This window comes from Aedes albopictus, chromosome 3, assembly GCF_035046485.1.
Source record: "Aedes albopictus strain Foshan chromosome 3, AalbF5, whole genome shotgun sequence".
In the NCBI taxonomy this organism is placed as follows: domain Eukaryota; kingdom Metazoa; phylum Arthropoda; class Insecta; order Diptera; family Culicidae; genus Aedes; species Aedes albopictus.
The window spans coordinates 336137003-336153390 of record NC_085138.1 but is presented as its reverse complement, the minus strand read 5'-3'; the positions used below and the strand labels follow the sequence as shown (position 1 = coordinate 336153390).

At 38.3% G+C, this 16388-nt stretch overlaps 1 protein-coding gene across 1 annotated transcript in view; it reads right to left on the bottom strand.

Annotated features, from left to right (window-relative positions):
* Nucleotides 1–16157, bottom strand: part of LOC109401602 (gelsolin) — a 58359-nt gene extending 42202 nt beyond the window's left edge. Inside the window, exons 1-3 of the mRNA XM_062858065.1 lie at nt 15998–16157; nt 2673–2906; nt 1675–2613 (exon numbers count right to left, since the gene is read on the bottom strand). Coding sequence (XP_062714049.1) covers nt 1675–2613; nt 2673–2900 — 1167 coding nt within the window. The 5' untranslated portion in view covers nt 2901–2906; nt 15998–16157. The remainder of the gene's footprint in view (nt 1–1674; nt 2614–2672; nt 2907–15997) is intronic.
* Between the last annotated feature and the right edge of the window lie 231 nt (nt 16158–16388).

Here is a 16388-nt window from a genome sequence, read left to right as displayed (position 1 = left end):
AAATATTTTTTTGAAAATTTTTCACGAGTTCGGGCATAGTTTTTCCGGCTTTTCTTTACGAATTTTCTCAACTGTGGAAAATTTTGTGGAAAACTTTTTCCAGTTCATATTTTTATTTTATTTCTGAGAAAATTTGCTTTCATTTTGTAAAAAAAAACTTTGTTTCTACGATGCTTCGCTCTTGAGTTATAATTTTTCAAGGTAAGTAGTGTCAGGGGAAAACCAAAAATTTCCACTTGAGTTTTCCGGGAAATAGGCGACCCTGAATTTTTCTCATTTTTATTTGTTCATATATCCATGAGCCCTGCCTGTGGAAAATGTTTCATGAAAATCTGAGACCCTTCGGTCCAATTTGTACGATAATAAAAAAATGCCCTGTAGAATGATTTTGGCAATAGGCTGAGTGTATCAGTTTTCGCCATAGTAGTTCCTTATTTGGCCATCGTGAGCATATGAGATAATTCCCAAATTTAGCAATATTTTAAGAGTTTTAATGACATGTTACATCTAAATTCTTACATTTTAAACTTTCATAATAGGTCATAGCTTGAAAAGTTTTTAAATTTCCAATATGGCTAAATAGGAAACCACTACGTCCATAACTGATACACTAACCCTATTCTTGGTTTTTTTATATGGGAAATTCTTCAGGATTTTTTAAACCCTTTTATTTATTTATTTATTTATTATAATAGAGTAACAGCACAAGTAACCTCCTTTTATGGATTTTTTTCTTAAGTATTTTTTTGTGATAAGCCCAAATTCTCTACCGACCTCGAAATAATTGGTAACACAAAGAAAATCAGATACAGCTCAGAAACAATGCAAAGTTAGACTGAAATAGCTTGAGCTTGAGCTTCATTGACCGCCTCCAGTTGCTACTCCAGTATCACCAGATCAGCTACACTCACACAAAGGGATAGCTGCTTGGGACCAACAGGCACCCTTCAGTGTGTGAGGGTTGGTGGTCTTCTATTTTAAGGCGAGAATGGCGCCTGCTACTCAATCTGGGGGAGGGGAGGGAATTGATATTGCAATCGCTTGTTACCAACAGGCCGTTGAGTGCTCTTCGCCTGCACTAGGTCATTCGGATGTGCGAGTGTTGGTGGGAAATGTTTATTTTTGGCACAGGTTTCACACATTGGTGCATGGATACCAAGTAAAGTGATAGATTGTGTGAAGATTACTGTGAAGTGACACAGTTCGCATGGTTGCATGTAGGCGTTAGATTGACACTGTTGTGTGATGAAAATTTGATGGAAGAGAAATGGCTTTCAACTCAATCTACCCCTAGTTCTAGCAATGGCTACGATCATACAAATACACATGAGATGTATATATATAGAAGAGAGAGAAAAGTTGAGATAAAAATATAGAAAGTAAGAGGAAAGGGACGAGCCAGGGATTGAACCCAAGTTCTCCAGCTTATGAATCAGAAGCGGTAAACATTACACCACCAAGCCCGTGAGCTGAAATAGAGGGACACAAACAGGAGTTTTTTTTTCGAGAATCCATAAAATAGCAAGAGATAACTGTGGCCCTGCATATAATCGATTAGACCATTTTTTTACTTTTATCTGCTTTATTCACAGCACTTTAGTTTTAACAATTTCATATTTTTCTATCGTCCAAAGGCAACGTGCACCACATTTCCCATGAAAATATAAAGTCTTACACCAGTCTGGATCCCGTGGATCCGGCCTCGCGCCAGGTCTGGAAGAAGTGCTTGAACGGCGCCGATTCAGCATTCTGCACAATCCGTTCCACCGGTGTCCAAGCGGGGTACTTCTTGTTCTTGATGAACTCCTGAGCCTTCGCCAGGGATTGGGTCTTTTCCTGCTGCGTAGCGGTCTTTCCGATCCAGACGTACAATCCGGATCCCGTGTCCAGAATGAAAGCATCCTCGGGCTTCAGCATCTCCTGCTTCAGCGGCTTCTGCGTAATCTGCTCAACGGCCAGCTTTCCTCCCTTGGAGTCGGTGACCTTGTAGAGTTCCACCCGAGCGGCATCCGCCTTCTCGAACGCCGCATCTTCCTTGGCCGTCGACTGATCCGGCACGGTCGATGGCGATCCGGAGCCCAGCGACTTGAAGAAGCTCTCCTGATCCGTCAGTGAGGAGAATTCATCAACGATATGAACCGTGGCACGTCCATTGTGATCCCGATCGCGGATATCGTTTCCGACGTTGATGGCCTTCAGCTTCTCGACGCGGTTGGCTTTCGGTCCAACCCAGACGAACACGTCCCGATCTGAATCCAGAATGAAGCAGTCGCCCTTGTTCATGGCGGATACGGCCAGTTCAACCTGTCGCAGACGGATGTTCTTGGCTCCCTTGACTTGGAAGAGTCGTTTCGGATGGGCTGCGTTGGTTTGAACGTGCTTGAACCCGGATGCGACTCCGCCTTCCAGGTAACGGACTCCTCCCTTGAAATAGCTTAAGAAAAGATCCGATTCGGATCCTTCGACTTCTCGGTGTTGGACGGGGACTCCTCCAAGGAGGTCATCCAGCTGTACGGTAAGGATGGCCGCAGATCCGGCCTCGTCCTGAGTGGTTTTCAGACCCAGCCAGAAGTGCGCATCGTGAGATTTTTTCTTGTTCTTGTCTTCGAGGGTCTACAGAAGAAAAAAGTTAGATTAATTAGCGTCGCAACGTTCACCAGGAATCTACCCACATTCAGAACAATATACGAATCCCCGGAGTAGAACTTTCCGTACTCGGCCTTCGGAACGGCAACGGGTTGGAAGTTCTCGATGCGCCAAATTTCAAGGCCCTTGGTTTTGCCGGCATTGTTGAAGGCCGGAATGTTGAGCTTACGGCCGGGAGTGCTTGGCACATTGGCTGCCACTGCCAGACCAACGATGGCGGCCAACACCGTCAAGTGTACGATGCGAGGTTGCATGGTTAGCTGGAAAAACCAAAACATTTAATCAATTCGAATGCACTTTATAACACTTTTTGGACCTATTTTTCATGGAATTGTTTTACATTGTTTTACATGTAATATTTTAAATTTTTCTTCGATTCTACAACATGTTTACTAAATTCTCTGTAATTTGCTTAGCAGTATGTATGTCCATTCATTGTGCTGTTAATAAATGGGAAGCAGTGTTGACAAATAGTTTTTCTCATGATTTTCTACTGGGGGTATAAAATATATTGTGATGTGCCTGGGTGTTCCGTTGAGATTGAATCGCTCAAAAATTTGAAAGGTATCCTGGTTCATTTGTGAATATCATGATGATACAGGGGATACTCAAAATAACTGGGACAGGTAAAATTTTCACTTTTCAAAAAATGTTCAACTCGCTGTAACTTTTCAAAAAGTGCATCAAATATTCTCAATTTTTTACTGTAAGTTCAGCAACTAGTTGTGTATCAGTAGTCCAATTTTGGAAAAGATCGGACCATTGTCCACGGAGTTATAAAGATTCTAGAAAAAGGTAAAATTATCCGATAGCCAGCTTTGAGCTGTTATATCTCCGGATTCAATGAACCGAATGCAATGAAATTTTAACCATTAATGACTTGTATAATGAGCTATGAAAAACCTTTGACTTAACTTAAAATTCTTAACACGGAAGAAAATTATAACGATTAGATTATTTTTCTAATAAAACACCAAATTATCCAAAACTTCAACATCGTTTCAAAATTTAAGATGCAAATTATAGTTCAATTAATTTCCCTCTAAATGACTTACATATAAATGTGTTTTGAAGAAAAGGTACAACATAGCCGCTAATAAATTGAGAAAGTAATGGGATGCATATTAGAAATTGATGAATTTACTAAAAAATCGTGAAATAAATGAAATCGTAATATTTTTTTCCCTTGTTAAAAATTTCAAGTTAAGTTAAACGTTTTTAAGAGTTCATCATATAAGTCATGAATGGTCAAAATTTCATTGGAATCAGTTCATTGAATCCGGAGATATAACAGCTCAAAGTTGGCTATCGAATAATTATACCCTTTTCAAGAATCTTTATATCTTCGTGAAGAATAGCCCGATCTTTTCCAAATTTGGACCACTGATACACAACTAGTTGATGAACTTACAGTAAAAATTTGAGAATTGGTGTCCTTTTCAAAAAGTTACAGCGAGTTGAACATTTTTAGAAAAGTGAAAATTTTACCTGTTCCAGTTATTTTGAGTATCCCCTGTATCGTGTTTTAACATGAATTTACAAAGACGATTAGCTTGCTATAATTATAAAACGATATTTGCTGTTTTTTTTGACACATCGGCTCTCATTTGCATAAGTTTCTAATTGATTTCTGAGTATGCATTCATAACAGCAGTGATGTGAAGTCTTGTCGTTAGTGGGCACAAACAGGAGTGTGTTGTGGATTGGCATCCAGCCGAAAAGAGAGATGAGTTTGTGAAATAGGAGTGTTCACGGTGCGGCTTCGGAGTCAGTTTGGCTTTCTATTCCGCAGAACCATTACCAGTTCTGTGGCTTAGTTGGTTAAAGCGCCGGTCTAGCGAATACGGAGTCGTGGGTTCGAATCCCACCAGAACGCGATTTTTTTCACAAATTTCATCTCTCAATTTGCCAATTAGCAACATTTCGTGCCTTCTAATTACAAGTTTTTCCAGTACTCCTGCAGGAATTTCTCCGAGAATTCTTTGTGGGAATTTCCTAAACCTCCATGAGGTATTTGAGCATGAGCATGAGCATGATTGACCGCCCGCGGTTGCTCCTCTGTTATTGCAAGGACAACTGCATTTACATAATGAACCAACAGATAGTGCTTGGGATTAGCTTTCTCTTCATTGTGTAAATGCTGGAATCCCAATACTTTTCAATAAGCAATACCAGCGCCGGCCGCGTCCGAATGCAGGTCAATTGAGAATAGGGAAGGAAGTGATGACGTGATTCTCGCTTAGGCCAATAACCGAGGAATTCTCTGCGTTACTACGAGAAATCACTAGGAGTTTGGACAGGGGAAATGGAGATATGTTGAGGATTTCATCGTGGTAAACGAATGTCATGTTTTGATTCGCGATTAATAATGCGCTCAAGAAGAAATACCCTTCTAAACCGTGGACGACGAACGCGATCTATTGTGCCTCAAAACTCACCCTATATAAGTTATTCATTCGCAACTAAGGAGAATACAATGCTAAATACCGACGCATCTGTAGTTTGCGTTTCCGCGCGAGACAATGCTAAACGCGATCAATTCACAAGTATTAACAAAATAACACGTTAAAAATAAATCAGAAACATCTTACCGCATGGTTCACGATAAAAGATAGACCCCTCTCTTTTTTCCAGAAATTCATGCAACCTTTATTTGAGTCAAAACATTTATTCATTTAGACTAAAATATTACAAATGTCGACACCGAAGATGACGAACCATTCAAATTTTTGTGTACATGCAAAAAATGAAAGAAAAATATTTATTATCTACTAAATGTGCATTTGGAACTAGCGCCGACACATGACGTGACGAACTTTTCAATATTTGTTAGATAAATACACAAAAACCAGAGCAGAATTTTATACATCCTTTAGCATTAATTATTATGATAAAATGGAACGAGCTCACCAATAAACATCCTTCGAAGTGTCCAGTGCATATGTGCTGCAGCATCTTCCACTAACTGGCCTCGAAATCACACTGAACCGCTACAACAACACACGGGTACGACGATGTGCACATTCAAATTGTCGACGACGACGCGGCCGATTCGAATGAAAAAAGCGGCACTTTCACTTTGCCTCCAAAAACAAACTAAACCGCCCTGTACGAAGATAAGCACGCACACAGGACGACGACGCGATGCAACGACGAACCAAGACGGACTCATATGAGAAATATACACAAATAGATACATGATAGACAAAGTGAAAGAGATAATTTTCAAGATGCAACTTTCGACATTGACAACAAGAAACAAGTCGACACTCATGGTGACGAACTATACAAATTTGATCAAAATGTTCAAAAGATACATATACACATAATGAATAAATAAAATAATGAAAAGAGAGACATCCAGAAAGAAATTAACAAAGGAGCAGCAATCTCACAAGATAAAAAAGCCCACCACGACCACACGATGACGCGCGATCCGACGAACCCGAGCTATCACTTTTCACTCTGGAAGAAAAGATTTATTATCAACTAAAAGTGTATTGAAAACTAGCGCCGATGGGAAGCGAAAAATTCGGAACCGACTCGAACCACGGCGCGCGCACACTCGTCCCGTCGTCGGAGCCCCGCAGAGAGAAGAAAAAAAAAATCGCAAAAATCTAGCAAAGCCAGCGCGCGAAGCTTTGCTGCTGCCGAACTACCGCACACTACTCCCTAAACCTCCATGAGGTATTTCTCTATAAACTCCATAAACCTCCAGGAACACCTTCTGTGATTTCTCCAGGGATTCTTCGGGGAAGAAACTCCTTCAGGAATTGCGTCTAGATTTTTTTGTGAGATTTTTCCGGTAATTCCTTGAAAGATTTCTTCATAAACTCTGTCAGGGACTCCTTCAGGAGTTCCTTCGGTGTTTATTTTTTTTTGTTTTTAAATAGACCATTACACCGTCTTCGGCCAGAGGCCGCACAGACTGAACATTACTAACACTAACTACTAACTTCTTCAGGAAATCCTTCATGGATTTCTCCAGGAACTCTTCAGGGATTCCTCCAGAAACTCCTTTAGGAATTGCTCCTAGAAATCTTTATGAGATTTTTCCAGAAGTGCCTTGAAAGATTTCCACATAAGCTCCTTCAGAAACTTCCTCACGGATTTTTCCTGAAATTCTTTGGAAAATTTCTCCAGGAATTGTTGAAGTGTTTTTTCAGGAACTTTTTTAGGGGGTTTCTTCTCAAATATATCAGCGAATTTCTCCAAGAACTCCTTCAGGGATTTCTCCAGGAGCTCTTTCATGAGCTGCTTCTGGGATACCTTCAGGGATAACTTGAGTGGTTTTTTTATGGGATTCCTTCTGAAATTCCCTTGTGATGGTCGTTGAGGGATTTCTCCTGGATTTCCATGTTGATTTTTTTCCTGGAATTTCTTGAAAGACTTTCCAGGAACTCCTTCCGGAATTTCCCCACGAGTTACGAGTGGGAATTTCTCCATGAGTCGCTGGGAAGTACTGCAGGGGTTTCTACAGGATTATTTTTTAAAATAATTCTTAAGGAATTTCTTCTTGGATTCCGTCAGATATTTAGCCTGGAGTTTTTTGAGAGATATCTCCTGTAGATGCTGGAGAATTTTATCCTGTAATTGCTTTTAAGAGATTTCCTAAGGTATTCCTTTAACCGTTTGGAGCCGAAGGGGTCAATATGACCCCGGCGATGAAACCGAGCATAACAAACATGTTCCACACCAGCGCGGTTACGGCGGGACCGGTAAAAAAAATCCGGCTCCAAAGGGTTAAAACTTGCTCCAGGAACTCCGTTAGGTATTTCTCTAGGGATTCTTTCAGGAATTTTTCCTGGGATTTCTCCAGATGCTCCTTCAGGGATTTTTCCAGAAACTATTGCAGGGATTTCTCCAGGAAATCCTTCAGGAATGTTTCCGGGAACTGCTACAGGGATTTCTGCAGAATTGCGTTGATTGATTCCTCCAGGGATTCGTACTGGAATTCCTCATGATGATCATCCAGCGATTCCACCTGCCATATATTTATTATGTGATTTCTCTAGCAGTTCCATCAAGTCTTTCTCCAGGAGACCCTTCTGTGATTCCTCCAGGAGTTCCTCAAGATCCTTCAGTGATTCTCAAGGAGTTTTTTTTTTTCAGACATTACACAGGGATTCTTTCAGGAGTTACACAGGGATTCTTTCAGAAGTTCCTACAAGTGTTTATCCAGGAGCATTTTTTAGAGATTGCTGTGTTGTAATTCTTGGATGAAATTTAGCCTCAAAGAGATGAAATACTGAAAAAGTTTCTAGATAGAAAAAATTGGTAAATTTTCAAGATTTGAATAAATTGTTTCTGCTTACTTTTTATATATCACTTATTTTGAAACGCAGAGTAGAAGTGTCTATAGCAATATAAAATGATAAAAAAAAATCAAAAAAGTTTCTAAGTTACATTATCTAAAACTTTGCATGCTATGCATGCAAGCTGACCATTAGGGTGGGTCAACGTTATATGGGAGAATTTAAAATTGATCAGATTCAATCAGATCAAAGTTTTAAAGATGGCCTTTGAGGTCCCAAATAACTGTGCCATAAAGTATAGTCCAGGATGTGTCGAAAAACTTTGTCGAAGACCGCAAAGCGATCCGATGCATGTGGAAAAAGATACACTCTTCGAAAGTCAGGCCAAAAAATGAGATTTTATTATTGATGTTATTCCTTTACATGTTGAAAGATAATCACATTCAGGCGATCAGTAGGTTATGACTTTTGTTACATGACTCGGATCGCTTTGCGGTTTTCGGAAAAGTTTTTCAGGACATCTGGCTATACTTTTAAATAATCGGTTGAATGCTTTCAGCATGACTTTCAGAATAATTTTATTTTTTTATAAAGAAAATGCAAAAAAGTAAGTTTCCCATATAAAATCCCGCCCAAATTTCAATCGCTATGCGCAAAGTGTAGGCATGACTAATCGCGCTCAAATTTTGTACAGTCGTTCAGTATACGAAATTGAGTCAAAAAAACTTTGATCTGTAAAAACGACCTCTATGACCCATGCTACTGACCATTTGCCACACTTTTCCTCAGAGCTTTGTAACAAACTTCTTTCAACAAATCCTAACCAAGAATTGTTATATATTCCTGATATTTTTGGAAGATGGCTTGCTCTATCTTGACTTACCCGGGTAGAGGACAAGTACTGACGATCTAAATATGATATTGGTTTGATTTTCAGTACTTTTAAATAATAGCAAAAAAATTGTTCTTGAACCATCTAACCATTAGCAAAATTTGATATTTGAAGATCAATGAAATAGCTCACTGCTGTTGGTTACATCTTATCAAGAGCTAAATGTGCTATGATAACGATGTTCCAGGAGTAAATTTGAGATATTTTTTCAGTACTTTTACCTATGATCTCAAACAAACAAATATCACTTTTTGATCTCCGTATCAAAATATGCTATTATTGAGCTTTTTTCCTCTGCTCTGAATTCCAAAATGTGTAGTAAATTCCATAAAAAGGACATTATAATGCTTCGGCAGATTACTGACAAGGTGACAAGATGTGTGATAAAATATTTCCAAAGCCATCATAGTAAATTCAGAGCAAGTTAGTCAAGTTTCCCCGTTTTCAGCACCTCTTCACTCATTCCCTGGAGGAATCTCAGAAGGAACCGCGCGAGTCATTCCCGAAGGAACTGCTGGAACAACTTCTGAAAGAATACATGGAACAAATTTTGGAGAAATTTTCTTGCTGAAATTCTCAAGTAATTCTAGGAATATTGAAGAAGCCTCTAAATATATTTCCGAAGGTATCGGTTTTTTTTCTGAAGAAATTCCAGAAGGAATACCTAAAGAGACACTTGGAAACCCCTGGTGGAATACCCACCAAAACCTCTTGAGATATTTTTGAAAAAAAAAAGAAAAATCCTGGAGCAGACCCAATAAAATCCTAAACATTTTTTTAAAAGAATTCCTGGAGGAAATCCTGGTAGAATTTTCGAGAAAACACCTGGAGAAATACCCGGTGGAGTTACTGATGAAATGTCTGTGTGAATTTCTGCAGAAGTCTCTGCATGAATGTCTTCTAGCCTTCGATCAGAAACTTTCTAAGAATCTCTAAAAGAAACTGTGAGAAAATTTCTGAGAGAAACCTTCGAGGATTTTCTAAGACGTTCATATGAAATTTTCGGAACAATTTCTGGAAGAAGAATGTCTTGAAGAAATATCTAAAGGAATGTAAAGAAATCTTGAGAATTTCCTTGATAACCTCTTGTAGACTTTCTAAAGCAATCCTTGAAGAAAACTCTAAAGAAAGCTTCTGTGAAAAGTTTGAATGAGTTCTGAATTTCTGAGTCTCAATGTATCCGTGAGTCATTTTCTAAGAAAAAACATGGAGTATTTTACAGAAGATATTCAGATGTTTGCTTTGAAAGATTTCTGGAGGAATCTCTGTGTAAGATTTTTTGAAAGGAATTATTATTTGTAAAGGAATCCATGCAACATTTTTGGGAGCTATCCGTGCAAGACTTTCTTAAGGAGCTCTTGGAGAAATTTCGAGAGGACGTGCTTAAGTCTAAAGGAATCCCTAGAAGATTTTGTGAAACAAATTCTGACTGAATTTCTTAAGGATCTGCTGGATTACTTTTTTTAATGAATTTTCAAAGTAATCCTTGGAGAAATTTGTAAAGAAATCTGGAGATATTATTGAAAAAAATATTAGTGGAAGCCATGGGAGGATTTTCAAAAAAAAAAAAAAAAAAGACAAGCCTCAAAAGATTTGTGATAGAACCCCTAGGACAGTTTCTATAAAAACAGTTTCGCTGTAAAAATTTCCCGAATGGATCTCTCAAGTATTTTTCAAAAGAGTTCCTGAAGGAATTTATAAAGATATCCCAGGAAGATTTGTTTTTTTTTGCAAAAAATAGAGGAATTTCATGGAATTGTATACAGTAGATACAAACCTACACTACTCGTACAGAAAGATCGTTCGGCAAATGCAGCACAGCCAGTAACCACGCTCTATCAAATGCTTGTCACGAATTTCTAAATTTCCGAAGGACCCTTGAAGAATCTCAGAAGGGATTTCTGAAGTCATTCTTAAAGGTTTTTTTTAGCAATCTTAAAGTTACATGTTCATAGGAGTCCCTCAATGACTTTCTGAACTTTTTTAACGTTAATTATTTAATAACGTTATTATGTACGCCCTCTATTGCTCACAATATTGATTTTTGAATCAACCATACATATATATGTATATTTATATTTATATACTTATTTATTTGGAGACAGAAGAATTCGATCGTAACATGCTAGAGAGACAGTGGTTTATTCGTTATTAGTATTACTATATATTCCAAAAACTCCGTGCCGTGTATCAAAAACTCACTTTTCATGCAGTTTTTATATGGTTTGGTACATTTTGGTCTACAATTTATATACAGGCATACCTCGATAGTATAGTACGTACACCACCGCTTCGTTTAGTGTACGTACTATCGAAACGTACATATTATCGAATCACAAATTTTTATTTTAAATTTCATTTTCAAATCAAAGAATGTTATTTCTAGAACGTCAGGATTGCCAAAAAATTACATGTGGCCTAAGGGTCCGTTTATTAATTACGTATTTTGCTTGTTTAGGATGCTATCTTTATTGGAAAAATCTTCTTGTGCTCTTGGGATGCTTCGTAGGAGCATCTCGTCTCTGGGAACTTATATTGATTTTATTTGAGTTATCTTTTAGAACAATCCAATCTGGTCTAGATATAATAAAATCAATATAGATCAGTTATATCTTGTTATAGAAGCATTCTAGATGTATTTTCTCCTGCAATATTTATTGCCGTGATATTTTCAAAATCTTCTGAACATTGCTCCTTCTAGCACTCCTCCAAGAGTTTATTTTTTTGCGAAAAGGGATTTCTAGAGGTATGTCGGAGCTTTTGGGGAAATTCAAGGAAAAATTACTTGATGAATCTTAGAAAGAATTCTTGTAGGAATCTCGGAATGAATTTCTGGAGGAATCTTGGAATGAATTCATGGAGAAATCCCGGAACGAAATTCCTGGAGGTATTCAGGAAGAAATCCCTGAAAAAATCCTGGAAGTCCCGAAAGTATTACAGAAGCAATTCTTGGTGAAGTTTCGAAAGAATCTCTGGAGAAATCTCTGAAAGAGACCCTGGATTCTCATTAGGAATCGCAGAAGAAACTCCTGGAACAATCCCTAAGGAATCCCGGAAAGAATTCCTGGAGCAATCTCGGAACCAACACATACAGGAATTTCGGAACTGAAAGAAACTTGAAGAAATCCCTAAAGCAAGCGAGAAAGCGAAACAATTTAATTGGTACAGCCTATATGGCAATGCAAGCCGCGGTTGCCTTAGATTTTTTTTCTAAGTTTTTGACGTTTTGTGACCTTCTTGTTTACGTTTCGGACTTCAAGAGATTTCTTCCAGAATTTCTCAAGGAGTCCCTGAAATCCTCCAGGAATGTCATCCGGGATTCTAAGAATAGCTTATTTTGGAATATCTCTGGATTTTTTTTTGGGCTTCCAGATGCTCTGGGAGATTTCACTGGGAGTTCTTTCGGAAATGGTATCAGAAATTCTTACCTTGATTTCTTCAAAAACTCCTTGCAACAATCCGTAAGGATTTATTCCTGGAATTTCATGCGAGATTCTTCCCGGAGTATCTTCTGGAAATTCTTCAGGAATTCCTTCTGAAACCCTTCCAGAAATCCCACAAGATCCTTGACAAGAACTTCATTCAGTGTTCCTCTAACTAAATGTTTCCCCGAGATCCCTCCAGGAACTGCTTCCGTTTTTTTCGAGATTTGAATCAAGTATTCCTTCTGAGATTCCTACAATAATTTCACCAGGTATTCTTTCTTGGATTTTCCAGGATTCTTTCGGAAATTCCTTCCGGGATTTTTCCGGGAATTTCTTCTGGGGAATTACTTTTCAGGAACTTCTTCCGGGATTCCTCTTAGAGCTTCTTCAAGGAATTCGTTCAGAAACTGATTCCGTGATATCTTCGAGAACTTTTTCTAGGAATCATCTAGAGACTCTTTTTTGGTTTCTACCAAGAGCTCCGTCAGGAATTCCTGCAGACCTTTCTGGAATTCTTTCAGATGTTTGTAATGGAAATCCTCCTGGAGCTTATTATGAACTTTTTGGAGTATTTTTTTATGGAATTCCTCATGTAGTTCCTGTAGGATTTCCTTGAATAAACACAGGAAAAAGCAACATAGTTATAGCTCCCTGAAGAGTCACATAAATCCTAGAGGGATTCCCAGAGGGATCCTAGAGGGTAGAATAAGTTTGTAGAGAAACCACGGAAGGAATACCTGGAAGAGTTACAGGAAAAATTACTACTCCTAGAAGGAGTAATGCTGAAGGAATCTCGGAATTAATTTCTACAGAAATCCAGGAATCTCTGGAAGAATCTCGGGGAACTTCCTGGAACAATCCTGGCAAGAGCTTTTGACGGAACTCCAGACGGAACCTCTTAAGGAGTCTCAGAAAAAAAAACTCCTGGGAAACCCCAGAGGGAACTTCTGAAGGAATCCTAAATAAACTTCCGGAAGAATCTCATTAAGAGCTTACGGAATCCCAGAAGAAAGCTCTGGAACAAATTTGTGGACAAATCACGAGGGGAGTCCCGTATGGAATTCTTGTGGAATCCCAGAAGAAACTTCATGAGGTGAGCCACCATGCCATCATCAAGTTATAAAACAGCACACGCACGCATACCCCTTTTTTGAATTAAATCCAACCACTCATGATAAGCTGGCGATTTGTTTTTTAATCAGAGAGATGACGATTTTTTAAAAGTCCGAATCGTAAACAACAAAGTCACGAAACGTCAAAAACTCAGCACGAAACTCCTCAGCAACCGCGGCTTGCAGTGCCCTACGGCACTCAAAGTTGTTTAAATTTCCATACTCATGGAGAACTGTCAAATATTTTATACGTATCGTTTTTTGTTGGAAAATGAAAAAAAAAAATAACAAGTAAGTGAACTGAAATCAATGGTTTGAATAAGTAACTTGATGGGTTTGATTTATGTTTTGGAGAGCATTCTTCGCCGAGAAATTTAGTTTTTTTTTATTACCACGCAAAAGAGAACCATCATGTGCTTTTTTATTTTATTACAACGTTCTATTGGTAAAGAAAACGTTAAGTTAATAACTGTGCAAGTGCTTATCAAGAACTAAGCTGAAAAGCAGTCCTCCCCAGTTGGGATGTTACGCCAGAATAATGATGCCAGATATTATGACTGGCCGAACATATCTCTGTACAGCTAAGAATACTGCAATTATTACATCAAACCAGTGAGTCAAAATTCAGCCATCGCGCAACAATAATGACAATGTCGCAACTTGTATTTGTTGCGACAATCCACCCAATGCGTACACCACGAGTTTAGGGATTTTTAAGCCTTGCATTGCGATTTTCGATCGGTAACTTCGAGTCGGTAAACATTGCAACTCTGCTGAAGATCTATCATCAATCAGTTTTAACTTTGGGTTTGTAATAATTGATAATTCACGAGTTGAAAAGTACGCAACAAATTCAGCTTCCGTTTTGTCTGCAACAAAAAAATCGAAATCATGTCATTATCTGTTACCAGTAGTGATAAAGAATAATTGTCGCACCTTCTTTGTTGCTTGTTTTGTGCCACTTTTGTCTGACAATTCTCTTCACTGCATCAAACGTATTCGTTCATGCCTTTCATTTCGTTATATTTTAAAACTGATTAATGAAAGTCCGTGTTATAGGAGTCTGCATAACACAAATTCTTAGTATCGGAGTCTCTGCTATACGTCGATTAATGATTCTAACTCATTTTTGTAGATTAAAAATTAACTAAATTTTGGTGTACACTGTGTACATACTATCGTGGCAAAATGTACGTACTATCGAGGTACGCCTGTACAAATAAAATAAAATAAAAATTGCTTCGATGTTATATAAAATTCAATTTTATAGACAATTCGAAAATTGAAATATCCACTAAAATTTAGTGACTAAATCAAGGTATTCCTGAATAGAGAACAGCGGTCACAAACGGAATTTGGCCAAATTTCACTCAGCCAAATGATATTCGGCCAGATGACCCGGTACCACAAATATCAATATTTACATTATTGTCGTTTCGTAAAATGGCTAATACTGTTTGTGGTACTCTCGATATCCTATGATCTGGAATGGAATCATCCCGATGATATCGAAACCTTGGCGTTCGAAATCCGCACGCCATATGAACAACAAAACAGTTTCTTTTTATTTCATATTCATTACACTCTAAATCACTACTCCTCGTTTGAAGCAAACATTGTCGCGATTATTTCACGTCGATTATTATATAACAATTTGCCACACTGTTTAAAGAACCAAAGGTACGAAGTTTCTATTAAACTTTTTGTAAATAGATTCACAAACGTTTAGGAACTCTCGAAAAATTATGAAATTATCTCTTTGACTCAAGATTCCTGTAGATGTTTGTAAAAAAATCCTACAAAAGTTCTACAAAATCTTTATCCAGAAATCCTCGGGCATATAGCATTGGTTTTCGAAACATAATAGTTGGCTACGTTCTTGGGTTTCCTGTAAGAATAAAACTCTACACTATCAGAAAATTTACACACAAATGTGTTAACTGTTGACCCGATCGTTAAACAACACATTAGGAGGGTTGTTAGCGCTTAATTTGGTGTAAGTGTTTTAAGCGTCTAATTTACAAATTTTATGAAAGCTCCCCAACAAATTTCTGTTATTTTTTTTTTGTGATTTTTGTAATTTTTTTTCAAACTTTTAATTTCAAAGTAAAGTGTTTCTGCGACAAGCTTATTATTCAAGAACAAATTGCACCACAGTTTCCACGGTGCATAAAGAATCTTGCACGTCACTGAGAAGTTATTATTTTGTATTTTTTCACTTTTTGCTTAGAATCACGTCAATCATTGCATTTGCCGCACAGTTCCATTCGTATAACTTCCAAGAAATCCGTTGAATGTAAAATTTTGTCTTTGAACTTATCGGTTGTTTATATTGTGGGTTTATAAACGAATACGGCCGACCATCTGCGCGTGACATCAAAGGTCAGTCAAGCGATAATACTGTCTTCGAACGGTTTCAAGGCTCCTTTGAGGTTTGTCTCTTCCTAGTTGTACGGTCACGCGGATCACCACTTTAGGTATTTCTTCTTTGTGCATTTCTCACTTAACTCCATATCACTTTAAATTCTCACCCAATCTTTTCGACATGATCAGGTAAACATCCATGACAGGTTTGATACCTATCTTCACTTATCGCCTAAATCTTTTCGGCACGTCCACCGAACCCGGCTCAATTTCAAACAAGTTTGTAAGACTACACCGACTCACCGTTATTCCGCGTGTCTCGCTCTCTGTCCTACCAATATTTTTCGAACCGCTTCGATCGGTTGCCTCGTTCGAACTGAGACTAGACGAAGACAATTTATAGCAATTAGCCTCTCTCAACGCGATGAGTAGGTTACTGTGGTCGTTGTTGTTTTGAAGCAACACCCAGCCGGAACGATCGCGGATCAACTGGCATACTCAAACGATCCCGGCAAGGAAGGAATAATAAACGTTGAAGACTGGGAAAAAAAACTGTATGTAAACTTTAGCTGGGGTTACAGTGTGACTGTGCTATGGTGTTTGGGTCATCGCCTTGCCTAGGTATAAATTTGAAGTCCGGTTATGGCGTACTCGTCTGTACGGGAGCATGAGATGTCGGTATAGTGACTGATTA